Source organism: Glarea lozoyensis, assembly GCF_000409485.1.
Source record: "Glarea lozoyensis ATCC 20868 chromosome Unknown GLAREA4, whole genome shotgun sequence".
Classification (NCBI taxonomy): Eukaryota; Fungi; Ascomycota; class Leotiomycetes; order Helotiales; family Helotiaceae; genus Glarea; species Glarea lozoyensis.
Window position 1 is genome coordinate 1441488 of NW_007360999.1, and position 27030 is coordinate 1468517.

At 46.7% G+C, this 27030-nt stretch overlaps 11 protein-coding genes across 11 annotated transcripts; 3 read left to right on the forward strand and 8 right to left on the reverse strand.

The window, feature by feature from the left end:
• Positions 1-13: 13 nt before the first annotated feature.
• On the reverse strand, positions 14-1417 carry GLAREA_09829 (uncharacterized protein; the record flags this gene model as incomplete). Its single annotated transcript, XM_008086425.1, has 4 exons — positions 14-666; positions 717-803; positions 861-1317; positions 1370-1417. 4 exons carry the CDS (start codon positions 1415-1417, stop codon positions 14-16), a joined length of 1245 nt encoding a protein of 414 aa, XP_008084616.1.
• A 533-nt stretch (positions 1418-1950) lies between these two features.
• Positions 1951-4683, reverse strand: GLAREA_09830 (Zn2/Cys6 DNA-binding protein; the record flags this gene model as incomplete). The annotated part of the gene is made up of 4 exons (XM_008086426.1): positions 1951-2618; positions 2678-2937; positions 2992-3930; positions 3980-4683. 4 exons carry the CDS (start codon positions 4681-4683, stop codon positions 1951-1953), a joined length of 2571 nt encoding a protein of 856 aa, XP_008084617.1.
• An 818-nt stretch (positions 4684-5501) lies between these two features.
• GLAREA_09831 (sodium/phosphate symporter, putative) lies at positions 5502-7409 on the reverse strand (the record flags this gene model as incomplete). The annotated part of the gene is made up of 3 exons (XM_008086427.1): positions 5502-5785; positions 5835-7271; positions 7334-7409. 3 exons carry the CDS (start codon positions 7407-7409, stop codon positions 5502-5504), a joined length of 1797 nt encoding a protein of 598 aa, XP_008084618.1.
• Positions 7410-10544: 3135 nt separating this feature from the next.
• Positions 10545-12056, reverse strand: GLAREA_09832 (FAD/NAD(P)-binding protein; the record flags this gene model as incomplete). The annotated part of the gene is made up of 1 exon (XM_008086428.1): positions 10545-12056. One exon carries the CDS (start codon positions 12054-12056, stop codon positions 10545-10547), a length of 1512 nt encoding a protein of 503 aa, XP_008084619.1.
• A 513-nt stretch (positions 12057-12569) lies between these two features.
• On the reverse strand, positions 12570-13027 carry GLAREA_09833 (uncharacterized protein; the record flags this gene model as incomplete). Its single annotated transcript, XM_008086429.1, has 3 exons — positions 12570-12778; positions 12834-12918; positions 12974-13027. 3 exons carry the CDS (start codon positions 13025-13027, stop codon positions 12570-12572), a joined length of 348 nt encoding a protein of 115 aa, XP_008084620.1.
• Positions 13028-13917: 890 nt separating this feature from the next.
• On the reverse strand, positions 13918-14313 carry GLAREA_09834 (uncharacterized protein; the record flags this gene model as incomplete). Its single annotated transcript, XM_008086430.1, has 1 exon — positions 13918-14313. The coding sequence occupies one exon, from the start codon at positions 14311-14313 to the stop codon at positions 13918-13920; it is 396 nt and encodes a 131-aa protein (XP_008084621.1).
• Positions 14314-14986: 673 nt separating this feature from the next.
• Positions 14987-16107, reverse strand: GLAREA_09835 (uncharacterized protein; the record flags this gene model as incomplete). The annotated part of the gene is made up of 2 exons (XM_008086431.1): positions 14987-15722; positions 15773-16107. 2 exons carry the CDS (start codon positions 16105-16107, stop codon positions 14987-14989), a joined length of 1071 nt encoding a protein of 356 aa, XP_008084622.1.
• An 889-nt stretch (positions 16108-16996) lies between these two features.
• On the reverse strand, positions 16997-17712 carry GLAREA_09836 (uncharacterized protein; the record flags this gene model as incomplete). The annotated part of the gene is made up of 2 exons (XM_008086432.1): positions 16997-17020; positions 17071-17712. The coding sequence occupies 2 exons, from the start codon at positions 17710-17712 to the stop codon at positions 16997-16999; spliced, it is 666 nt and encodes a 221-aa protein (XP_008084623.1).
• A 267-nt stretch (positions 17713-17979) lies between these two features.
• GLAREA_09837 (ARM repeat-containing protein) lies at positions 17980-23557 on the forward strand (the record flags this gene model as incomplete). Its single annotated transcript, XM_008086433.1, has 9 exons — positions 17980-18098; positions 18149-19014; positions 19061-20159; positions 20214-20459; positions 20562-20841; positions 20890-21203; positions 21273-21772; positions 21823-22601; positions 22649-23557. 9 exons carry the CDS (start codon positions 17980-17982, stop codon positions 23555-23557), a joined length of 5112 nt encoding a protein of 1703 aa, XP_008084624.1.
• A 346-nt stretch (positions 23558-23903) lies between these two features.
• Positions 23904-24237, forward strand: GLAREA_09838 (uncharacterized protein; the record flags this gene model as incomplete). Its single annotated transcript, XM_008086434.1, has 3 exons — positions 23904-24005; positions 24061-24089; positions 24189-24237. 3 exons carry the CDS (start codon positions 23904-23906, stop codon positions 24235-24237), a joined length of 180 nt encoding a protein of 59 aa, XP_008084625.1.
• A 1623-nt stretch (positions 24238-25860) lies between these two features.
• On the forward strand, positions 25861-26745 carry GLAREA_09839 (uncharacterized protein; the record flags this gene model as incomplete). Its single annotated transcript, XM_008086435.1, has 2 exons — positions 25861-26492; positions 26544-26745. 2 exons carry the CDS (start codon positions 25861-25863, stop codon positions 26743-26745), a joined length of 834 nt encoding a protein of 277 aa, XP_008084626.1.
• Between the last annotated feature and the right edge of the window lie 285 nt (positions 26746-27030).

Here is a 27030-nt window from a genome sequence, read left to right on the forward strand (position 1 = left end):
ATCTCATCAGCCCTCACATCCCCATCTCATCCACCAGAGGAACACTTAAAGTTTCCGAACTCGACCACACCTCACGCCTCACCGCAATCGTATTCGGCGCCAGATTCTCCTCGGAAATGCGATCCTCGCGCTCATACTCGGCTAAGATCGCATGCGTGGGACTCACGTCGAACGCCCCGAACTCATCGCCTTGTCGTGATCCACGTCGCGAGCTGCGGCCTTCGATCGAGGTGTGGACTCCGGGCAGCACGGTGCGTTGGGGAGGTAAGACGGCGTTTTGTGGTGGTGGGAGGTCTGCGAGGTGGCTTCCCGCTTCAACCTCCTCTTCATAACTCTTCTCTGATGGTTTCTTCTTCGTCAAAGTCCGTGAACTCGTCGACCCCGGCGTTTGCTTCGCTTTACTTGCCACCCCCTTCTCGGCATCCCTTGCCACAAACAACGCGCGAAACGTCGTAGCCGTAGCAATCATGATGCCTATCTCCGCTGACATGATCTGCCAGAATATCTCCCACGTGGTATCGAGTTTGCCCTTGTTGACGAGACCCGAGGCACGGATGATGGTGACGATTATGAGGATCACGGTGAGGCAGAGGGAGAGGGTCAGATAGATTTCCTTTTTCGGGGAGATTTTGATGGCGAGGATTAGTTTTATGGGGATGGCTATTACTGTGGTGTTGTTAGTAGAGACGTCAGATATGGTTGCTCTGAGTACTCACTCAGAAGATCTCCTACTACATCAAGTACCATCTGAGCGAGTGAGTAGCCTACTGCTGCTCGTAGTGGAACACTGGTAGTACATTGGACTAACACAAATATCAGCAGAAGTCACCCATGACCCAGATCATAGGAATCCAACTCACAAATCCTAGGATTACCAAAAACCGGACAACTCGCCACATAAACACTAAACCCATACCCCCCCACCACCCCATTAAACCCCGCCGCCGTCCACCACAACCACCTCATCCCCTCCACGCTCCTAATCAGCCTCCTAAAAAACGCCAGAAAACTCATTTTCACGCTCACAATCACCGCCCACGTCACGATCATGACCCCCACAGCGCGTTCATGGTAATCGTACCCCTGAGCGATCCAGTTTGAAGGGAGGGCGGGCAGGGGAGAAGCGAAGAGCACGGCTTCGAAGAGATACATCTCGTCGATGAAGGTTAGGAGGAGGGAGACGCCGCCGATGAGGAAGAGGGTGGCGAGGAGGATGAGGTAGTCGTCGAAGTGGAAGGGCGTGTGGTGTCGGATGAGGAGGATGAGACGGGTGAGGACGAGGGTGAGGGTTAGGGTGAAGAGGATGAGGATTGTGATCTATTTGTGTTAGATTGGATTTTGCGGAATTGGGGGAGGGGAAGATGGGTACCAGTAATGGGAGTTTGTCGATACGGCCTGCATGATCGAAGGGTCCCATTTTAGCGGTAGAACTCTTGTTATATTGGATGTGGTCAGAAGTTGTATTTGCACATCTAAAAACCGAAAATCCGTAACGAAAAACAAAAGTAGAGTCGAGACAATCAGTCCATCTTATACCGCCCCTCTTAAAACAAATTAAATCTCGAAGGCTGGATTTGCTGAATGGTATGTACAAACTCGGATCACAAATGAAGTTCGATAATTTATTAAGGTTATACTTAGGATGTTTAAGCGAGATTGAACGGTCAATGAGGGAACCGTGGTTCGCTTACCAATATATGATATAGGTTAAATTTACTAAGTGCTGTATTAGGATAGCCGCTGTTAGCGAGACATTAACCGAGGGTCTAGCGTGGAGTGACTATGACTCTTATAGCGATCCGTTTCCAGTGCCAGCGGCTCTCCCACTTCGTGGCACACCTTGAGCGTCAAAGTTTTGATTGTCGAATGACATTGACAGCATAAATTATCAATAAAGTATCCAAACGTATCTCAGCAAACACCACGTTCACCACATAACCCCAAAAAACATCAAAACCGTCCCCCGAATCCCCCTCCAAACTCCCACTCAAACAAATTCTGCCCATCCACAAACCCATTACTCTCACCGAAGATGTCATCCGGGAACTGCTGATTGATATCGTATCTCGCGATATCATCCGCGAAATAACTTGTTTCGAGATCCTCACCCACCCCGAAACTCGTGTATGAAGGTAGAGTTTCGAGTTTTGTTGTTGGATTATCGCTGGTATGAGGTGTATCATTGGGGATGGATTGGTGAATTGAAGGTGCCGAGGAGTTATCGTCGTAGCCGGAGTCGCGGTTGCTTTTACTGCTACCCTCGAGGTAGGGAAGGGAGGTATCGGATGTTGATGGCGAGTCCATGCCCTTTAGAGGTGCAGTTGAACTATGTTCTTCCCTTTTAACACTCGTATCTAAACACTTGGGTCCATCACCCGAGCCTCCTGTCTGGACCTGCGAAGACCTGTACTTCAAAAACATACGATCCTGACACTCGCGAATCAGACCAACGAGTTGACTACGCAGTCGCTCTTCAATTGGTTGAGCTTCTCGTGCTATCGATTCTTCAAGGGCACTACGGAAGATGCGCGGTAACTCCGTACGCGAGTATTCTTCGTAATTTGAGAGGTCGTGGGAGTGTGGTGAATTTGTGGGTTCAGTCTCGATTTCTTCAAAATCTGTGTTCGATTTTGTTAGTCACATTCACTCTTATTCTAAAAAACATGGAACGACTTACAAGGTGTCGGTACAGTTTCATTAGGGAAAAGTACACCGTATATCTCCACCCATCGCTCAGCTTCAGTTTGATCTCTATGTGCTTTCTTCCTGCTGCGAAGTCTCTTCTCCGTATCGTCGTTGATGCCTTCTTGAAGCTCTCTAGTGTTGAGTTCACAGCCTTCGATCGATATGAAGTGTGCATCTAGTTCCACTTTGTTGGGGAATAGACCTTTGCATCTAGGACATTGGAAGATTCGATGGTGGCGGTAGAGATGACCCCTATCACCTGTTAGTATTTTCACAACGCAAAGAAGTCATCTGGAGACGACATACTTGAGACGAGCAATATTCTCAAAAGAGTTCAGCGCACAAGTCCGCCATGCACGATTGCGGGTGTGGTAGGTTTGGGGGTTGTGTTTTCGATATGGACAAGCGAACATAGATTTTGGCTTGTCGCTTTGTAATGATGAAGCGTTCTTGGGTCGTTTTGGATCTCTATCGTCTTCATCTTCCGAATTATTTCCACCGTCATCGTTAGTCTTTCGCCTTTTGCCTTTTCTATCACCAGGTGGAGTCGTATCGTTGGTATTTTGCGAACTTGCAGATGGCGACGAACGATATGCCGAGTTACTTGATCCTGAAGATCCACCACCACGTTGTTCAACAGCTGTCGACCACTGTTCGTTGAAGAGTATCCAGAACTCTTTCATCAAAGACTCGATCATAGTCTTCTTTGCTGGGCTCAGTCTTGAAGATACCATATTCTTCGGAGGTGTCAAGTTGGCAGTCTTTGACACTTCTTGAATACTCATAAGCGAGTCAAAGTGTTCATGAATGTCAAATTCGTCCGAACCTGAATAGTCATCCGACCAGAAAGCATCCGTTTGGAAAGCGTCGCTAGGGTCAGTAGAGTCGTAAATCAACGGCGTCGTATTTCTGTCTAGGATGGCCTTTAACAGTGCGCTGGTTGATGTCGGAGTCTGAACGATCCCAATTGATTGTAGTGGAACCTTTGCCGGTAAGGAGGCATGTGAAGGTTTGCAAATCTCCTCTTTTGAAGGCTGCGTTCGTGCTAGTACCACTGCCCGAGCTCGTGCATTATCGACTTTTCTCCTGACAACTAAAGTGCTAGTCTTTGACGTATGTTTCGATGGCGACAAGCTGATTGGCGCCGAAGTCTTCTTAGGCTTTTCCAAATAACAACAATTGAAACATAGCCGTACACACCTCCCACATTGAGGAAGAATCTCATCACATACAACTTTACTCTCTCTGCAAAACGTCAGTACAAGTATTTTGGACGAGTCCTTCCAACACCTACCTGCAACCGACACAGGCTCTTGCAATCCTTTTCTGTTTTGGCTCCTTTCTGATTTTTATCTCAGAATGAGAAATCAGCGAAAGACTGGTCCCTTTCAAGAAATCCAGCGTCGGATTATAATCGCCAGCGTCATGTCGAGACAAAAATGAATCCAACTGTTGTTCCGAAGGCTCGGTGGACGGCCACCAAGGATCCGGCGAGACAGTATGTTGCTTTCGTTCTCTGGCCACAACGACCGGTGACAACGCACTTTTTGTTGCGCGGTTTCTGTTTGGTACTAGCTGGACATCTTGCCGTGTAAAAGTAGGTCTTTTCAACCGAATCGGAAACGGATCTCTAAATTTCATCCCCACATCCCCAAACCCACTCACATCCAACCCATCCACCACCTCCCCCTTGGAATCCTCTAACTCTCTAATAACCGTTCCCCACTCACTCGGCACCGCCACCGCTCCTCTTCTTCCCCTCCCGTCCACCGGTGGCATCGGAAGACTATAAACCTCGTGAAGTCGATTGTCATCTGGAGGAGTGGCTGCGTCGGGGGATAGAGCTTGGACACTTGGACTTTGAACGTCCCAGACATCATTTCCCCACGACAGCTGGCTCATTGAACTTGATGACTTGTCGAGCCAGTATTGGGTTTCCGGGTTTGGGTTTACCCAGGTGGCTTGCGAAGGTCTGGGGGATGCGATTCTGGAGCACATGATTGTTTTGAGGTGATGACTGTGTGGGGTGATTCGGTGGAGAGCACAACGTAATCGACCAACCCAAATTACAACCAGTAATCCAAACCCCCACGACGTCCCTCTACTATATTCAAACTAGAAACTCATCCGCATATCCTCTCAACACTCAGAACCAAAACCCTTACCGAGCACAACCAACAACCAGACACTCGCTCGATGTCACAGCAAGCACCCTAAGAACGAAAACCCCTTCAAAGCCAACCAAAACAGGTACAAATAACATTCACCCACCCAAAGATGTTTAACTCTACTTCGTACGCTCTACACCCCGTAATCATCAGCAAAACGTCCCCATAAACCCAAAAGTAAGCAGAGGTACGGTACCTTTTCGAAATCAGGCAACAGGCAGCCAACAATCACCGTCGGCAACCCAATTCCGTTCAAACAAATAACTTTAATAGCAACACAAAACAACACAAGACCAGAAACTCTCACCAGCTAATAAAATGTTCAATGCAGAAACAAGTTTCACATCCCCAAAACATTTAAACAATGACCATTGTCACCCACGTGATTGTGGCTGAGAGAATCTCAGCCCGGGTAATACACCCCAGCATTGCACAACTGCGCAAAAAGACCTCAGACCAATCGCCTGCCCGAGTGCCGATTTAAGTCATCGGTGAAGAAATACCGAATGCACTCACAGCTGTAACAAGCATGCAGAAGATAATTGGTCAATTTAAGAGCCCTTTCTATTCAAGATTTAAATTACAAAGATATAGATATGTTCTCTACCGGGTATTTATGCCAAAAAAGAAAAACGAGCGAAGATGGATTTAGAAGTGAGGAGCGTTGAGGAAGAGACCCATGAGAACACCTCCGAGGGTTCCTGCGATAGGAATGGTGGCGATCCAGGAGAGGAGCAAGAGACCGACACGTTGGAAGTTGACGGCTTTAAGGGTTCCGTTGCAGAGACCGACTCCGACGGTGGCACCGGTGATGCACATGGAGGTGGAGACTGGGAGGGAGAATTGGGAGAAGACGAGGACGGTGATGGCGGCTCCCATTTCCATGGAGCAACCTCTGCTTGGGGAGTGGTAGGTGATCTTGTTACCCATGACTATTTGAATGTTAGTGAGATTTTGAAATGTGGCTGTGGTGGAACTTACCCTTCATGATGTTGTAACCGTAAAGAATGAAACCAAGGGAGATGGTGAGAGAAAGGACAGCAAGTTGCCACAATGGGACTGGGGCCTTGGATTGAGCAGCCTTTCCAGTGTTCCATGCACCGTAGATGACAGCCCATGGACCGACAGAGTTACCGACATCGTTAGCACCGTGAGCGAATGAAGCAGTGCAAGCGGTGAGAATTTGGACGAAAGAATAGGTGTGTTCGACCTCGTTAGGGTATTTCTCAGCGTGGGCGTAAACACCGGCCATACGAGCTCCCTCTGGAGTCCCTTCAATACCAGTTTGGGCAGCGTGAATGTCGTAGTGAAGACCGTAGAGAGCACCGACAACAATCATCGCTGGAAGACGACCAGCCATGATCTTGACGTTCTTAATCTCGTAAGGGCGTCCAGGACCGATAGGGTTGTTGTGAAGATATCGCATAGCCCAGCCGAGAGGACCGCGCTTGGTTCGGAGTTTGGCGTGCATTCTTTCTTGACCGGCGGCAACAAGCTCCTGGTAAGTCAATTGGTTGACGGATCCATGGCCTTTCTCGCTGTCAACTGCGACTGAGGCGTCAACCTTCTTGATGTCAAGGTCGCTGTCATTCACAGATTCGGCATTTGGTGTATGAACTTGTTGAGGCTCGTCGTGTTGAACAACAGCGTAGTTTGGAACGGCCTTTTGGTCGGCAACTTCTGGAGCTGGTCGTTTGAAAAGTGCTGGGCCCATGATGAACATCCACCACTTAACACCGGCATCTTTTCGGACCACCTTTGCGTGGACATATGGGACGAAGAAGATAGCAGACAAGACAGCAAGACCTGCACCGCATCCGACGGTGACACTAGCCACATACCATCCAGGCTTCTTGTTGAGACCAAGCTTAGGCGAGCCCTTGTAGACGATGGAAAGAGTACAGACGGTTCCAGCGATAAGGAAAAAGAAAGGTGAGGTGTAGACAGCCCACTTGATTGGCTTCTTGCGCATATGCACGACCAGCTTGATGAGCATGAAAATGGTTGCGGCGAAACCGGCCGAGATCATTGGGGCCATTCCGAGACCAGCAAAGATAGCTCCAAGACCCTTTCCGTTGTTCCAACCCCATTGCACCTTGGAGGCTCCGACGGTTGCAACACCGACACCAGCGACGGCCGAGATAAGCGAGTAGGTGGAAGAGACGTGAGCAGAGTGTCGAGTGCACCACATGACCCAAGAAGATGCGGCTGCGAGAGCACAGGTGAAAGCCAACATCTGGACGCCGGCGTTACCCTTGAAGGCTGCGACTGGAATGATTCCGTTCTTGATGGTGTCGGCTGTTCGTGCACCAACGGTGATGGCACCAAGCATTTCGAAGACCAAACCAAGAATCATGGCTTGTCGGTATGAGATGGATCGGGAGGAAACACTGGTAGCCCAAGCGTTGGCAACATCGTCTGTGAATCTTGTTAGTATCTCATTTGTTGATCAACGCCCTACAGACTATCCAAGCACTTACTGGCTCCGTTGTTGAAGGCATCGAGGAGGGCGAAAAAGGTGCCAATGGCAAAGATGTAGGTGTAATGGTCAAGCATCTTGTCTGAAGCTCTCCGGCAGGCCTATCTTGGATGTTGTAGAAGGCTGGTGACTGGGTGTTGAGCACTGGAGTTATACAGATGCAGCTTCACACGGTTATATACCATCTCGACGAGCCCTCGGCGCCTCTCTTGGCCTTCCACATTTCGCAATCGACGGCTTGAGATTAAAGACTCTTCGAACTTGGCGATGCTTAGCCGTACTGAAGAGGCTTCGACGGCCGTGGGATTGCTTGAAATTGGATAATTGATTGGGTTGGTGTTGGACAGAAGAGACTCTTGTTCGAGGTTGCGGCTCTTGGCGAGACTTGGCCGTGCACTGTGCATCTTCCACTGACAGCGCGCCGTTTCCCCACGTGTGTGCACTGAATTGCGTGTGTCGACTCCCGGCGATCTCCCGCCCAGACACTGAATCCCAGCGCCTCGGTTCCACTGGGGAGCCGGAGGGACGTCTTGAGCTGTGTCTGCTTCAAGAATAACTCGTGCGCCACGCAAGAGAATTCAGACCATCCGCACCGTCTTGGACCCGGGAGTGCCTGTGCTGCCAATTCTCCGTGACCACGGTGCACAACGCTTGTGTGCAATTGGCTGAGCCGATCAGTTCTTGCCTTCCTCAAACAGGACGTGGGAAAAACTAATACCCTCCAAGACCCTATGTTGCCCACGATCCTACTTCAAAGTAAGTCCCTCTTCACGTGTATCTCGTTGATCGTACCTTGGCATCGTCAATACTCGAGTGGCAAGACGGTGCTCTGCGAATGGAATGTGTATACACTCTCATGTGGACACTCGACCGACCCTCTCTACCTTCACAATTTCGTCGGCGTCAGAGAGAGGTTAATACTTCGGACGAAGCCGAACTCTTCGAAACATTGAAGCTATTCCCTGACCATGTCTTCATTCCCTTGACACATTCTAGAAGGCTTCTGCCCGCTAGAACAATGTATAGGCATGTATAGCGGGTGTGCTTTCCCTGTACATCTGCAGCATCATCTACTATGCCCATAGCACCTCATCAATGTTTGGGTGCAGTCACCCTCGACCTGGGAACTGCCTGACATCCATGTGGCGACCTAGTCGTGATGCATTTATAGCAGATACTTCGAAGTGGACTGCAAAATGCTGATCGCGTGTGATCTGCCTGATGGCTTACAGCAAGAATGTGTCGACTCTGAATCATGGTGTTTGTTTTTCCAATCTCCCAAAGCTAGGCTGCTCAAGAGGCATTTTTGACAAAGAGATACCACAGCTCAGCCGCTCGAACACGCCTGGTTGGTGGATGCTGCGAGACCATACATCGTGAAAACGTGCTGGTTACACCGAGACCCTTGCTCGTAATATCCGGGGTGTGGTCTCTCTTGAGCTGACCTGCATGAAGCAACGCAACAAGGAGATACGGTCGAGTCCGATGCCCTGTCGTCGATCCAGATCAGGTGCTGTGAGGTATGAGCGGCTATCAGCTCATTGTGGGAAAGACGCTAGAGCCGCACGTGAAGGTAATTCACTTCTCCCATGAGACAACTTCCAATACAAAGAAGAATATTTCTTTGTCCATAATACGAACTCTCTGAGGGTGTAGAGGTGCATTGCAAGACAATCGTTATCTGAATGCGTCTCGTTACTACCCAACCTCTCAAAATCGGCTTTCAAAATCGGAATTCGCAGAATACGACGCGGTAGTTATCTTCAACACTCCAGACCAATAGTGTTGTTGCACCGCATTCGTCCAAATAACAACACCTTGATCTCGAACAGCTTTTATTTCAAATCTGAAATCAAGTTAGATTGCAACCTTGGAGTGAGTAAATATCCAAAACACTTACCAGAATAACCCAGACTCCGCGCTTTCCTCTCAAGAATAGGAATAACCGCCAGACACAACAACGTTACCCTCACATCTAAGCGCAAATCAGACCACAATCCAGTATCGCACTTTATTTCGAACTCCTACCACATCTCAATGGTAGGAGGTATCCTGATCGCGTGACCTCCTGCCATCTCAATGGCAAAAACACCCCTCTGACAACCCTAAGAGTCATGGCATTTGGCCCCTTTCTTGGAGATCTGATCTACATCTCGTCACACTCTCCAAGAAGCAGAAGCTTTACAAGACGCTCGGCGCTCTGATTGCCGTTGGCGCCATGAGTGGCCCAGGTGGAGGTCGAAGAACGTGGTGCGCGTACGCTGTGTGTTGTGATCATCCACTGGATGGAATAACGGTTTCTGGGAACCTGGTGGTGTTATCGCGAGATGATAGTCGGAGAAAGCAACATTTCGAGATACACTTGGGCGATGTTGTTTGTCGTTTGAGAAGATTGTTGTTTGCGATTTCGACGCCATGATCAGGTGGACAGCCGTGAGCTCTCGTGACGTAGTATCACGTGATTAGCCTCCTTGTTTGCTTTGTTTCTCAACAGACTGTAAATTAGAAACCTCGCCATAGATTAATATAAATGACGATCAAAACGTATTTCACATAACATAGCCTGTTTAGCTATTGTCAACAACCGGACGAAAACCACCTCCAAAGACTCTATCAGCCGAGCTGTCGAGACGACAACATTAATACCCGACAGCATTAGGGAAGATAGTAGAATAAGTCGCTAATACGATATAAAGGCGGCTAGAATTTTGTCAATTAATTTTCTGATGGTATCGGGAAGAAAAACTGTGTACTAAAGCAGCTTGACTTGTTACCCTATGTCCGATCTAGTATCAAGAAAAAAGTATTTAATCAAACATGGCTCTTGTAATTGGCGTGTCAAGTTGCCCATAATGAATTGCCGGGACGCGAAACAAATCTTCAAATACTTTGTTACAATTCTTACACTTCCTCTTCTCTTTCTCTTTTTCCCTTTTTCCGGTTTCGTCAAGCTTCGATTCCTTTACTCTCGCGTCTCCGAACTAGGAGCGAGTTCTTATAACGCGCATCTTATCTCCAACCAGTGTTTTTATCCCCGAGAGTTCGTTGCCGCTCCAATTACTTGTCCTCCACTGGCTTCTCCTTATCACTCGACTTCTGATCCCCCTCCACATCTTCTGAAGCGGTCACTTCATGCTCCTCCAGCTTCTCATGTTCTACTGGCTTCTCCTGGTCACTCAGCTTCTGATCCCCATCCACACCTCCTACATTGGTCACTGTATCCTCTCCCTCCACTTCTTATTCTCTGCTGGCTTCTCCTGACCATTCAGCTTCTTATCCTCATCCAAACTCTCTCTATCAACCACTATACTATCCTTCACCTCCTTGGTCTCTTCTACCTTCTCCTGATCACTCGGCTTTTGGCCCTCTTCCAAGTCTTGAAGATCAGTCACTTTACTATCCTCCACCTCCTTGTTCTCTGCTGGCTTTCCCTGACCACTCGACTTCCGAATCTTCTCCAACCCTTTTACATCGGCTTTTTTCTGACTCCCTTTCCTCTTCTCCTTCTGCAGCTTTCTCCATTCCCTCCGTTTCGCTGTCCTCTTTGCCCGTTTCTCCGTACTTTCTTCCGGAGAAAGCACACGATGCGTGTCGTTGTATTTACGGGTCACCTCGATAAACCCTGCCACTAACCCTGTGTTTTCGCTCTTCCTCGACCTTTGAAGTTGCTGAACTCTCTCCTCAGCAATGACATCAGCCCAATAAGAACTTTTCGTCATCACTCGATTCGCACCTGCACCCCATAGAATAGGTCGTGCGTTTGCTGCGTCTCCTACGATAAATAAACCCTGTTGCCGAAGATTCTGAACATCGACTGGGTCAAGAGCTATCGACCGCATCAGCCAATTGTAAGTTTTATCCTCCTTCATAGATTCAACGTTGACAATTGAATTCCATGGCTTCGGCATTATTCCAAGGGCTTCTATCTCTGAAAATAACTCCGGCGGAGTTTCCGTCGCGGCCTCGAATGATCTATCTGGCTTGAAGAGAGGGTCATCCGTCTTCTTTGCATCTCGAACAAAAGTCCATCTAACGGAGACTTGATCCTGGTTCATCTCATCGACAGAAAATTGTAATACGGTTTGGCCAAACGAATATTCCATTAGGGTGTTGCCCGCTAGATTTTGAGCCAAACTCGCGTCGAAGACCTCCCTCGATATTTGTCGTTTACCACTGTAAACCACACAAGGCATCACGGTTGGCTTTTCATCTGGTAAAAGGAGTTGTCTGATTGGAGAATGAATTCCATCCGCAGCAACAACATACTTACTTTCCACCGTTTTCCCATCTTCGAAATGAAGCACCCATCCACCGTTCGCCACTTTCTCCACTCTCTCAACAGCTGAGTTCCATCTGATATCCAAGCCCGTGGCCAAATACCTCTCGAGACTTCCTCGATTAGCTCTAAACGCGCCTTTGCGTCTCGCTTGCAAAACCACATTTGAAGGGTTCATAGTTCCTTCGGAGCCAACACCGACAGAGGAACGAAATTTCGCTTCAACACTAGTCTTATCATCACTAGCCTTAGGCAGCAGCGCTTTAAGCAGAGATTGTAATCTCAAAGGGTAGAGAGTTATTGCATAGTTGTGTCTTGGTGCGGATGATGCTTTTTCGTATATGACCGAGGGGACGCCACGTGACAAAAGGACGCGGGCGAGTGATAAACCGGCGACACCTGCGCCGACTATCGTCACAGGCCTTTTGACCGGGTTGAAGTAAGGCATGTGCATTATCAATATACAGATCGAATGGTAGAAAGAAAGAGACTATATATCATCATTGTTGATGAATGAGGTCTTGTTGCGAAAATGTCCATGGATGTCGTTAAATCGTTAGCGAGTTAATTATACGCTAGTCCGAAAATAGATGCCCCTTTACCCATGGGACATCAACCCCAAATAACATTCAGGACACGAGACTCATGCTTAACAGAGTTGAAACTGTACAACAAATGCGGGTTTTCTGCTACCACTTCCTAGGTGCGTATAATTGAAGGCTCTGATATGAGGAGTTTAAAATAATACCTCTCGTTCAATGTTGCTTGGCGCAGTACTTCACGAGAAAAGGGAAGAGGTAAGAATTATACTTCTGATACACTCTACGCTTCACATTGATCAGGACTGCTGTCACAGCTCCTAACAAAGTCTATTTACTGTAGGTTTCAGCATAAGGCTGTTGAAATTGCCGCCGGCCTCATTCGGAGAACAGCATCTCAAAGCCAACACCCCCATAACCCTTCAGTACTGCACAGGGTCAGGCAGCACCAAAGCATTCAATTCAAACAGCCTAGCCTCAACTCTAGCCATAAAACTCCGGAGTCTATGTTTCTGGTGATCAAAAGTATGTCCAGAAACTACTTTCGGAGGTTCAACGGTCTCATCAAATTCGGAGAGCCATCGCTCGGCTTCATCCTTTGACTCTTCATTTTCGTCATCTTCGCGGAGTACTGAAGTGAGTGCTTGGTCAGCTAACAATGCGGAGCAAATGGAGAAGAGATTTACTTAAAATCAGGGATTGAAGAATCAATTTGATTCCTGCGAATTCGTTGTCTAAGACTTGGACTGCACCCCTGATGATGTAGTGCCCCTAGGTGGTCAGAATTGCTTATACACTTTTCCGTTTTGGATTTCGAGGTTGATACCTTGGATAAGAGATGCTCATGTATTTGCATGGCCCATGGTGAGTCCTCTGACATTTTGGTTGATTTTTGGTTGGCGAGACTTTGAAATTAATTGCGGAGTACGAAGCCACCAAGTTCAACGATCTTCACCTCGAAGTGTTGTTGATATAAACGGGATGATTGATACCACTTGTGATACTTGCATTGCAATCAAACCTTCTCTGGAGAGCAAGGTTTATATGATAATCTTCAATGAAAGGCTTTACGATTTTCTTTATTCAATAATGTTTGATGATAGTCACCATATTTGAGTCATGTCTAGTAGATGAAACTTCAACGACAATTTCACTGAGAACACTAAGGGAATCATACGTTGCATGGCCGTTAGCACAAAGGGCCAGTCTTTGTATGTTTGTTGGATATCCGGGTTGTGTCGCAAAGCACAAACCTATCCAAGGTATGAAGACTACGACCCATTCTTTGTCAATTGTTTTCGTGCTTATTAATAAAATATCTCAGATTGGTTATTGCTCACAAGGAATTTACCATGCACGTGTTTCTGCCCCTGCAACGAAGGTATTTGAATGAAAAGACTTTCTGCTTGGTTTATTGTCCCTTGCCCATACATGCTTTGCCACAAGAAAAAGCATAAAGGCAAATGTGAAAGTTGCCGTTTCAAAAAACTATCTAGATATACGGACCTCAATGTCTCTATTGATCTGCCCTTTGGCCAATTGTATTATGAAACAAGTGAACCATTCCTGGATTTTGACAAAATTCCCTTGCGCATAACACTTTTAATTTCAGATCAATTAATCGCTTCTTAGTACCAAATCTCAACTCCTGCCATCTGAAAACCAGTAACTCGATTTTTTGACGCTTGGCCATCGGCAACCTTCAAGCCTGATTCTTGCAGCACAACAAAATCATCCGTTCCCCTAACATGAACCCTTCCCTTGAACAAATCATACCACAAAATCAGGATTCCTCCTCTGCTGATGTTTCCTAAAATGCCCCATATACCGATGCTTATCCTCAAACTGCGTATGTTGTTTCTCCAAGATCCTCGCCCTCGTTTTCTCCGCCAGATATCCCGCCCACTCCTTCGCATAACATCCATCCATCTTCAACTCCTCAAGCCCCTTGATCTGCTCTATAGCTCTAGAAAGCGTCACATCCGTTCCACCTCCAAATTTCGCGCAGTCGTATGCGCAATCCCAGATCACTTCCATCGACTTCAAACCGGTGAGGGATTGTGCGACTTTGTCGAAGAAAGCGACCCATGGGGGGCCAGATGGCTCGCGGTTGAAGACTTCTTCTCCCATAGCGATGATTTCGAAAATGGGATCATTGGTTGACATTCCGGGTGGTACAACGATCGGTTCGGATAGAAGGTAGTAGACTGCGTCGATCCAGACTCGAAGTTTGGTGATGGATTTGACGTTTTCGGTACCGATGGCATCAAACCACTCGATACAATACTCTGAAAAATATGGTTGGAAAGGTGTTGGAAGCGTAGTACTCTGCTGGATGATTCCGAACTGCGTCGGCGAGTTCCATGAAGATTAATTTTCGTGACATCCTTGATGAGTTGTGATGTCTTTGCAAAGGGAAATATTAGTGACTGATAGAGGGATTGATTAATTTCAACCTAGATCTCGATCCAAGACGAAGGTGAAGGGAAGACGAGCAAGGTGAGGGGGAGAATCTTTTTTTATGTCGCTTTAATATGCAAAACTTGCAGACTCCCGTCGGTAGGCCGGATTGGAAACCGCAGCCGAACAAAAAGGAATATAGGAAGGTTCTTATCCATGAAAGACTGCACGGAAAGTGATAGCTCGGACTACTTCATATGGACTTGACCAATCGTCCAATTGAACTCGCCTATGGGAGAGGGCTATTTCGGTTGTAAATGGTGACAGGACAAGATAATCAGCATCTACAACTAATGGCCATTAACATACTTTTTGGAACAAGACGATCTTCGATTTCAAGAAACATTGTGGAATCGCTGTTGGAATAATCTCCACTCCCTCACAAATTCTTCCTTCCACTCTCCCCAAAAACCTCCTCATCCCTCCCCCAAACCGCAACCAACGCCGCACCACCAGGCCCGCTCAGCAAACACCAACCCAAAAACTTCAGCACCCGTCCAAGGTTCTTCCCAGGAGTGACATGATTCCACTGCACCAGCGACCAGATCAGTGTAGAGCCACACGCGAAAAAGACGTCGTATTGTAACAAATGCAGACATCCTTCTCGTAGACTCGCTTTAGTGATATTAAATGGAGTCATTGGAGCGAAGACTTTGGTTGGAGAAATGGCTTCGAGTGGACCGAGTGGTAGAAATTGGGTGAATAATCCTGGAGCTATGGAGATTGCGAGGATGGATAGGTGGACGACCGATGAAATTGTAAGTGAGAAGCGATAGAGTCGGCGGAGGGATTTTATGCTATTTTCTACTGTTTGCGGGATCGTAGGTGCGAAGGAGGATAAGAAGAATTGGGAGATGGCTATCCAGAGCGGGAAGAGCTGCCAAAGGGCATTAAAAGCGTTGTGTCTAGCTGGCGTCGTCGACGGTATCGCCATGAGAATGGTCGGGATGATGAGGCCGATTGTTACTGCAATAGGCAATGTTGAGATTTTTGATGGGTTGACGAAAAGAGCAGATTTAGAGTTGCTCTTCGTGGTCCAGAGGTGCGTTGCGCAGTAGATGGGCATAATGATTCCCCATGGTACGCACTGATAGAGCAGACTCCATGCCGTAGAACTATATCCTCATCAGCCTTCTCCCTATCAATCAAGAAACGAAAAACTCACAACCTGAAGATCCGGCCTTCATTACCCTTTCGCAACCCTTCCACCAACACAATAGCGCTACATGGTACAACCTGCCCAACCAAATAAATACCAAACAAAGATAACGCAGTCGAACCGCCTTCTGCTACTATCCAAGCGAAATAAATGATACCAGCGAGCGTCCCATCAAGCGCTTTGATCCCCGTGTAAGCTAAATCTGCATCTGAAGGTGCTCCAGGTAGTCGACTAGCGGCCAATTGATCGAATGTTGTGTTATTGACTTGGAGTATTATGATGCAGTAAACAGCGGCGAGTGAGATAAGAAACAACAAGATGGCTGGGAGTTTGAATGACATCGTTGGAGTGTAGAATGAGGAAGATGCGGTATTGAGCTTTTGATTGCAAAGTAAAATTGAGACTGTGCCGCTTATTGAAGCCCACAATAAGCTGCTGATTCTTATGCCAAGGACACGCTTGACCACAGGTTCAAAAAAGCCCGCGGATATCCGTGGCGTTTTCATTTTAACGACAGGAATTGGTGATGCTAGGTGTTGTTCATTCACCCGTATCATAATTCCAACTAGCTCAATGAGTCCAAGCGCTCGGAGTTGGGAAGTTCGAATTCCTATGGTTGTTAGACATAGAATGAGCTCTTGGAATGGATATCTTTTATAGGAGAAGCGTTACAGAATACACTAGAAGAAATTGTGGTATTTAAATCGAAAGACTACCGCATATGTCGTGGTAAGCGCGCTTGCCGCCTCGAACCCCTAGCATTTTGTCCTACCATTCTTCGAGGTTCCGAACAAGACTGCCGAAATCCGGATTCGGCAGTGTTTATATTTCCTTAAATTGGATCTCACCTCTCGCTGGACCTGCCTTAGTGTCGTTCGAGTATTTTACCTCGAAATTCGGCAGGACAAAAGAAATTGGTGATAGAAATCTTGAAAGGTACCTAATATCATACATCCATTATTGTTTTCGCTAATAGACGCCCCCACGCCTTTAGTACATGCCCATCCTTCAAACTATATTTACAACATTGGCCGTGGCCAGAGGAGAGATCATCCGTCGCTGATGCACCTGATCAACCATTAAAAAGTCTATAAAACCGAGTACAATCAAGGCAAACTCTAATACAGGAACAAGCAAATTGCTCATAGATCTAGGAGTATCGTGCGAAGAGCGCAGATGGAAGGAGGCCGTAGCATGAATAATTCGACAGAAATGGCGAGCGGTAGATTTTTAGAAGATGGCCTTCCTCGTAACCTAGTGTGATGTCAGTAAATAGTTGGAAACCGCAGATTTGTTAAACTTACTGCCCATGCGCCTGCGACTGATGCTACAATACCCCCAGAAATCATCATCGGCCGGATACCCCTTGTGCTCTTGAAGAGCATTCCACTCAAAGCGCCCGCCACGATACTGTTCGCAGAATCGTGCTTCCCCCTCGTATATCCGATAAATGAGTTGAAACCATTATACACCATGGCAATGACACCCGCTGAATTGCCCAAAAATGGCCCTCGCCGTGTTACAGCATTAAGAACTGAATTGAGACGGAGTTTCGGAGGTTGCGCGTGGGACCTTCTTAACCCTTCCTGTAATCCCCAAGCACCACCCACGGTCAGCGCCGTTAAGTATGTTACTCCTGTGCCATAGCAAAGATCATCGGACCAGCCTCGCGATGGCAATGCCGATTGTGAACCTGGCAGATCTGACAACGCCGAATCCTCCAGTGATAAATAGTCCAAGGTTTGCTGGTTTAGCCCCGCGAGTGGGTGCAATTGTGAAGGGTCTGCCAGTGAAGGGCCTGTTAAGAAAGAAGAGACATCCTGTGCTTCTTGGGGATCGAATGGTGTTGGCTGAAAGGAGTCCGCGGTGGGATTTGAGGTAGGGGCGGAGGTAGAGGTGTCTGGTTTGGTGGACTTTCGACCAGTAAGTTTATCCCAAAACGACATGATGAAATAATGCGGTAATTGTGGTGGGTGAGAAGAAAGGAAAGGCTGTCGCAATTATGGATGGAAAGTCGATGATGGAAGCGAACAAGATTGTTCTACCAAAAAAATTAGTCCAGCCGCAGTCGGCGGTCGGACCGAAATTCACGTGACTCGGCAGCCTATCGGCGGCTTCTCTATCTTTGAAACTTTTTGTAGTCTTCACGATTTTCTTCTGCCAAAACCACACACGAAATGCTTCGCTGTTCATTTCAAGAAATTCTATGAATTATGGCTCTTGCGTCCGATGAGCAGCGAGATGGCGATTTTCAAAGAGCCGATGAGCCCCCTAGCGATGACCGACTTCTTGTAAAGTGGCTCGAAGGACAATCTGAATCATCACAAACGGCGTTAGTCTTCTTGGCCGGTTGAAAAGCTACAAACTGACAACTTCCTGTAGATGTGCAGAGAGGAAAGTGCAAGAGCTCTTGGAAAATGCTTCCCAACCTCGACATGCTTCTGGAAATGCCTGCATTAAACTCTGCTACTTCATTGAGCAATGCAGAGGTTCGTCGTGCTCGCCGATCAGAGACGTTGTTTTTTCAAAGTCGATTGCTCTGCGATTATTTTATTTTTACATTGAGTGGAGTGAGAAAAACCAGAATCGTTCGATGCGGCAAGTCTTAGAGCTGTTGTCATCGTTGATCGCTCGCAATCCCAACAGTGAAGTATCAGGTGCCATTAAGTCGTCAATACTGCTTAAAACTCTCTCTGTCATCACTCATGATTCCATTCAGCCTGCCGTGAAGCCTTCATTCAAGGTATTGGAGTGCTTCCTCGGAAAGACCTCAATTTCTCCAAATGAGATTTGTGTTGGCTGGAATGCGTACACAGCACAGAAGCAGAAAGATGGTTTCCGCAGCACGAAGGTCATGACCGCAACCGCATGGGACAGCTTGGTATCATCAGTCTTTTATTGGCTTGGCCCAGCGGATGTTTCTCCCGCTGCTGGGAAGTTTTTAGTCACACTTTTCAAAACACTAAGAGGAGAGCCAGGTCAAGGCACCCCAGAAAATCATAGCAGTCTTTGGCAAAGGTGGATTCGCGAGGGAATCGCCAAAAATCCAGATTCTCTAGAAAATGTCAAAAATTACCTTTTCACACCGCTCTTCAAACTCGATAGGGCTGGTTCTCTGGCTTTTTTGCAAGATCTCAATCAGCAAAGCTCAGTATCCATGATGGGTAGCCAAGATATCGATGCTCATGCGATGCTTCAACTAGCTGCAATGGACGCTGGGAAGAAATCGGGCTTGATCGAAGAACCAAGTGGGTACTTCCTCAATCTCTATTACTCAAACGCTAATCCATGAAGGCAATATCACGTTCTCACAGAAAAAGTCTAAATCGAAGAATGGAGAGACAATTTTATTAGATGAGCAGGCAATCGGAGCGTTGCTGGCGAACCCATCTGACACTGTTCGGTCACTCGCTCTCTCCGTACTCATCACATCATTCTCTTCAACTCGTCCATTCAGTCCTAGCGTACTTGAAATGTTGAAGTCTCATATTGGCTTCTTTCATTCAGATACCGATGCAAAATTTCGGAACGAAGTTGTTAGTAACACTAAACATTTAATTGAAAGGCTAAGAGGCACTACCGCCCTACTTGTTAGAGAACTTGAACAAGTGTCATTCAAAATTGCCCAATCCAGTGGAAGCAACACCACAGGCGAGGCCGATGACCAAAAGCTGCACGACAGCATCGAGTCTTTTGTGGCAAAACATCAGCAATTTATTGAGTGGTATGCTGATTTTCTGTTGAGTGAACTGGTTCCAACCGCTTCATATCAGCGGCATATAACAGCTTTAAGGGCTCTTCAATTGCTTCTTACTTCTAAGCTCCAGGGTGAGGCTGCCTGGCGCACGGCGGCCCCAGTGCCAGCAAATTCGACTGTGTGGCCCTTTGAAATGGAGTTCTTCAATTCCCGCTCGATAAGGTTGCTGCTAGATCTGCTAATGGACCCTTTCGACGACGTCCGAACACTTGCGATGGATATTCTGACACTTTGCCCTCCAAATAAATTCTCAACAGAATCGTATCTGAGTCTGAACGCAAACGAGAATGAACGGCAGAATATCCGAGAAGACCGAGATAATACAACGGGAAATTGTAGTAAAGCAATGGGCGAGCATTCTTTGGCTAACTTGGTGGACCAAGAATCACTTGACTTGCTTACTGACTTTATCACTAAAGCTAATTTAGCATCGATGAATTCTGGACGCGCCGACTATGCTGATGGGGTAGCGAGAGCTTTCAAATTACTACACAATTTTCAGTCTTCGCTAGCAAATGGCATGGCCATGATAGACAGGCTGGTGAAAGACTTGGAACGTAAAGTAGAGATAGCAGAGCAAGACTTGGCTAAAGCTGTTTTGGATGCCCCTGTCCACGGAAACTTTGCTGCGCTTAGGTGAGCTGATCTGTTTCCTGACTCGGAAGCTCGAGGAGACTAAATGATATACAGTTATATTTGTGAATATATCACTTCATCGCTAGACCCGACTGCGGAGGACCAATTGGTCTACTGGACTAAGTGGAGCAATCTTCAACAACGTATGGTCTTGCTGGCGTCTCGAATCTGGGCTGCTGTTCAAGAGGTGTTATGCAACGACTCACCAGAAGGTCATCTTCCCCAGGAACTTGATGAAATGGATGCTGTTGATACGAAAAACATATTGAGCTATAGTTTTCGAGCTGTTCATGAATCTAGGTAAGGGAATTCTGTTCCGATGATCTGAATTTGAGGTGCGCCTGAAGTGTGATGCAGAAATCTCAGAGCAATTATACATGAAACCATTACTAACTGTTGCAGTAACTTGATGCGCATCCTTGCCGAAAGTCACAGGCAGATCTGGATACCCGGATTCTCAGCACATGTTACAAGCACATTTACTCAGATTGGAAATCTGTCATTTACCCAATTATCTACGTTGAGACATAGAGGAGCATTCTCTACGGTCGCTCTGACTTTTTCTCGTTGTTGTCAGCTCACTCAGAACTCCCGACTAAAGGCACTTTTCTTAGATTCGCCTGACACTGACAAGTCTTCTGCTGCTACGTCTGTGTCAGATTTGCTGCAACAATGGTGGGAAGTAAGTGTGTTAGAATGTATAAACCGCACCTCTTACTGATCTTGACAGGGTGCTCTCAAATGTATAGCAACACAAGCTTCGACAACAAGGAGATCTGCTGGAATACCAGTTTTGGTGACTGGTATTATGTCGGCGATGTCTCAAACTCCATCCATAGACAACATGATCCCTACCTTAATCAGTCGAGCGAGAGTTCCAGTAAGCTCAGAAACAAATAGCACTTCAAACTTGCGAGAACTCCCTCAAGTTCATGCCTTGAATAGTATAAGACAAGCATTTAAAACATCGAGTGTCCGAAATCAGCTGGATTCAAGTGTTAACAGTTGTCTTGAGCTGGCTGCAGATTGTTTTGGATCAGATGTGTAAGTTTTATTAATGAATTGTCCTTACTCTAACCTGTGTCGTGTGTTTTGCTGACCGCACTTTTGCAGCTGGCCAATAAAGAACTGTGGTTTGCTTCTTTTCCAGACCCTGACGGACTTCTTACTGGGAACAGAAACCAAAGAGGAAATCGAATCTGGGTGGGGTGGTCAAGGTACCAAGGTTGCTTTTGATAGATATCCTAAAGTGTGGTCTGTGTTAACGTCGCTACTCGAAAGCTCAAGCACAACCGACGAAGAATCTGCAACACTTGCTTCGACAGTCGAAAGAACGATACCCGTCTTAGATATTCTACGACGTGCCGGGTCACCGGAGAAGGATTTACCATTCGTGTATGAGAACGTTTTGCGGCATTTGGACAGCAAATCCTGGCACGTTCGGGAGCTGGCTGCAAGAACTCTGTGTGCCCTTTCACCCTCATACCGATGGAAGGATGTGATAGCGGAGCTGAAAGAACGGACTGGAGAATCAGCAAATCGTTCACATGGAACATGGCTGGTAATCGGTCATATTATTGCTCGTCAAATAGGCTTTCACCAATCAGACAGTGGTATTTCCAAAGCAACCCTATAAATTGCTGTTTTACTGATGGCAATACAGATTCTCTCGACGACTTGTGGGACATATTTCAGGAGTACTTTTCTATCGACATCTCAGTACACGACTCACTGCAGGTAACAGCTGCATATTTAGAGGCTGGGAATATAATTATGCGAGTTGTGTTGTCAAACACAGGGTTTACGGTTTCAGAACCAGAGGAAGTTTATGGATCGGCAAAGAAGGTCAACAATTCAAATGAAGAGCAACTCAGTACTGCTAAGCTGTTAGATACCTTTACAGCTGAGCAATGTACAAAAGCGCTGTCAGCTGTGAAATCATGGCCATCAACAAACGATTTATCTTTCCAAGCTCTTGTTCGTCGGACAATCTATCTCTCAGCCGTCAATCACCGCCTCGAAGACCTGGCCGATGTACTTCTGTATGCTGTGTCGAAGAGCTCTAGTGCAGCATTGGTCGCAATTGAGACGATGCAGAATATTTTTGGGACACAACAGCGAAAGGATGATCGTTTGTTCTTGTTCTATCTCTATTCAGAAGTCGTGAATTCATCTACCTCTCCGAGTGTGCGAGCGATAGCCTTGAATCATCTGACTGGGCTGCTTGACTTATTCACGGGTGGCGAATTAGGCGCTTTGGGAGAAAATATTCTTGAGCTTAGCCAAGGTTCTCACTGGGTTCTTAAGTCGCCTGAGTTATCGATAGCATGGGTCAAGTTTTCTGGCTCTCAGGCCTATGTCGTGTCGTTACAAGCTTGTGGTTCAGATGAAGATCTTCGGAAATGGGGGCTAGCTATTGTGGATTGCTTGACGGACGAAAAGGTAAGCTTGAAGTGCAACATTTTAGATTGATGCTAATCAGTAACCAGTCATACGAAATGAGAGAAGCTGCCACATCAGCTCTAATGTCATTTTACAGTCGACCTAGGTCCATCGCACTTCATGGCCATGATTGCCTGCTTCCGTCACTATTTGCCTTGTATAATGCCCTCAATGATGACGAAGAGGAGATCCGCATGCTAGCCGCGTCAGTCGTTGCAGCCATAACCGAGAAAGCCCTAGTTCCTCCAGCAGCAGCTGATGAGCTTGTAAATTGGTTGACAGCTCATTTCAATGATTCAAATCTCTTCGGTCGTATTGTGGCCAACCGAATTATAGGCAGCGCCAATTTGGGTCTTGGAGACGAATCGAACACTTCGTCTGTTGAAGTACGCGCTCAGATAGAAAAGAGTTTCGCGCAGGACACTGAACTCTTTGCAGTTGAATCGCAAAATTTGTGGATTGATCACCACGGCGAAACCCTCAGATGGGCTCAAGTTCTCGGGAAACTACGGATCGACGTGCTTAAGCAAAGGAATAGCTCGCTCAAGAAAATTGTCTCTTACGCAGTCAAAGGATTAGAGACACTCAACACAACTCTGAAAACGCGGCATGACGGCGCTTTTGGATGGTCGAGCAAACCAGAAGCCTTTACGTCGTGCACTCGTGTTATATGCTGTGTCAATATCACATTAACACATCTCAACTCCCTAGGACCATCGTTGGACGAAGCAATCGCAGCACATGTCTTACGCTCCGATCTTGAAGAAATGAAGATTCTGCTAGACACATTCTTATACGAAGCACATCGAAATTCTTTCAATGATCAACTCCTCATGCTCTTGGTTAGAAACGACACACTAGAAAAAAAACAGCTACAAGAGTTGTTGCCAGAGAGGGTATCGCTTATCGTTAACGCGTCGCCGTACCTTGGTGGGCAACGAGTGAGGAGGAAATGATTCACTGGGTGAAGGTAAACATGTAAACAAAGTAAACAAAAGAATTTTCGACCAACTCTGCATATTACACTTGTGATACAGACACACGTTTTGAGTTTTATTGCACGCTTTGTACGTCCCCGTACTCTTATATTCCTGAAAAACTAACACATCTCCAAGTTTCAACTTCTCGTCCTCCCATCACAACATAACCTGACTCATCCAGCTCACAACTTTCCCCATCAACCCAATTCTTACTTCACACCTCTAACCTCATCTCACCATCCAACCTCACCATCAATCTCCTCATCAGCCTTCACCCCTCACCACCACCCTTTCTCCACCCCTGTCGACAACAATCACAACAATGGCCCTCCACCCCAACTCAACCATCGCCCTCATAATCGTCTTCGCATTCATCTTCTGCGTTGGGCTGGGGTTTTTGAGTTATAAAGCTTTGCAGAATTGTGTATGTTCTTCCCTCCACCCTTGAGTTGGTTCGTTGCTGATTGAATATAATTTAGGCACAAACTGCGTATGTATTATTTCATATGTTCGCGGAAGGAGAGAAGATTAGAAGATGGAAGTGAAAGAAGGGGGTGGCAGGATGAGATTGGCGTATGGTGATATGATTGCTGACGGGTTTTAATAGGGCTGATTTGAAGGAGGAGGAGGGGGCTGCTACTGCGACTGCTGGCTAAGGAATTATATTCTGAGACTTTCCGGGACCGATCTGTGAAAGAGAAGGACAACTCGATAGTGTGGAATATGGAAAAACTTGGATGTTTTCAGCATCTCTCTGCGTACACTCCTACGCTCAACCTTTCGAATTCCACCAAACAGCTCAATCACCGCCCACAACCCCCACAATCCCACAGCGAGCTTCACACCGTTGACGCTCCCGCCAAACCCTTTTCTCCATAATCTATCCTTGCGAACCATCACCTAGGAATAAAGTCCCATCAATCTCATACCAATCTCACAGCCCGTGTATCGACGCTCCCAACGATCTACACAATAGAGAATTTACGACGCAAGTTAGCGGAGGCACGCAAGGTTTATTTTACTATTAGTATGGAGCACGGAACTATAGGATGACACGGACGGGAGTGTATGTATGCGTTGGAGTTAATTACAATTTGCTCATGTTGCTTTTTGTTCATTATTGCGTGCAGATTAAAAAGCTTAGTTATTTGCGTAATGGTCAACTCGATGGTTTCTCTCTATGATATTGTGGTAGATTATCAGAGCCGGAGAGCAACGTCTGCTTTTCTTCCACAAACTACATCATGTTCCATTTTGCTCTCTGGCCATAACAGCCATTTTTGAGAGATGATATGTGAGATGTACCGAAGGGGGAGAGGTGGACTATTATTATACCACCTCTTCCCAAATTCAATGACAGATATGATCAATTGCATGGAGGACGGAACTAAACCTAGCGGATACCTCGTACCAAATTATCCAAATCGCTCAACCGCCGATTCGCCTTCGACACGCCAACTACCACGCTGCACGACCCCTCATCCTGTCTCCTACCTACCACATTTCTCATCCTCCCAAACGCATGACCCCATCTCTCAGGTATCCTTACCATCCTCTCCAGATCACAGCAAAATGAATGTTGCATTGTGGAGTACTATAGCATTTTCCTAGATTCAATAAATCAGGATTATGCAATGAAGACGGACTTCTAGCCAGCCATGGTGTTATATATCCATCTCGCTCGAATTCTAAAATTCCTCCTCTTCAAACCTAAGGTGATGACCAAGATTTGCAGCTCTTTGAATTTCATACGTAGCTATGAGGCTGGACTAGAACTGGCGTTGAAGCGACGATTTCGCTGAAGTGAAGAATCTGCAAATGATAGTGATACAGAACGAATGAACACGCGAGTTATTGGGGTTGCAATGGCGATACGATAGATAAGAAAAACAAGATAAGAGTTACAATTCATTTTTCAGATTAGAACTTCGCTAGTTGTGTTAACTGGGGTTTGGACCTGGATAGGGTAAATGTTAGCAACCGAAGCGAAACTCGCTTGGATTCTTCACTTTCCATATTTCGGGTGTTGTCCCGATTGAGTATGAGTATACCAATACCCGAACTCTAGCGATCAATTCATAAAAACACATTTTATGAGTGTACTGATAAGAACACTCATGCCTGTTTCCACAGTATATCTGTAATCTATCTTTTCTCCCCACAAGTCTTCAAAACAAAATCAACTCAAACCCGACAACAAGTCAAACTTTCCTTCATTCAACCAAACATAATCTCAACGACATACCTGCCCACCCCAAACCCAATATCCTCTCGTAAAAATGGCCTATCCAAGAGACACCTCCGAAAGCGAAGACCGGAGAAGTCACTCCAGAAACCCATCTCCCCAAAAACCACTTCGAAGAAAGCGCTCCGTAACCTTCGCCGACCCGCCCATCCCCCACAAATCAGAGCGACGGCGTGTAAAACGTGATCCTGTAGGGAAAGACAGAGTGAGTTATATGGGGCCGGAGAGGGCGATGAAGTATTTAGAGGAGCAAGAAGAAGATTCGTATGGGGATGTAGAATCGAGTTTGAGTTCGGGAAGCTCGAGTGGGAGTGAGTATCAGTATCGACCTGTTTACGGTGTTGAGGTTGCGGTACCTGGGGAGGGGAGGGGAGGGACTTACGGAAGTGAACGTGAAGAGAGTACGAGAAGTACGTATGTCAGGAATCCGGAGACGGGAGCAGGTGGTCGAGGTACATATGTTAGAGGACCAGAACCTCGGGACACGTACGTTCATGAATCTGAGTATCAAAAACACCGCGGTCATTCGCTTGGTTCATCCCCCGAAAGCGAAGCCGAGAGAAGAAGGCGACATAGACGAGTAATCGACGATCAGATAATCAGAGAAGCGCAAAAAACTAGAATGAGAAAGCGAAATGATGACCAGCATAGATACCAATCTCAGAAGTGAGTAGCGAGCCACCCCCACTAAATTCAGATGTCTAACTGAGATAGCAGATCCTCGCAACGTACAAGAAACGAAAAGCAACCAGCCAAAAAACCGACAAAAGAACCTTGGATCACGGATATAGGTACTTGGTGCGCGATTCTTGAATGGGCTTGTGTAGCACTTCATATTGCTGCTGAGCCTAGGGGTGGCTGGGCAAGCCTTTCCAAAGGGCGTATGAATGGTGCGAAAGTCGGCCGTGGGAGGAGGTGATTAGAAAATACTGTCTGGGTTTCGGATAGAGGTTTCTGGTTGGATATGTCAAGCTTCGCCGTCTGGAAAGTGTAAGGTGGTGAGATCTGATCGAGTGACGGCAAGACTACTTGACGTCCAGAATTATTTGATACATAACGCCCACTTCAGAACGTCGGAAAATAAGCATTGGTGTGTAAGATATTGCATGTTTTCCTTAAATTAGCAACAGGTTGCTGCTCATGATCTGGCGATTGATAAGCCATACTAAGACTATGGCTCCTGTTGGGGCCAACGGTTCCACAT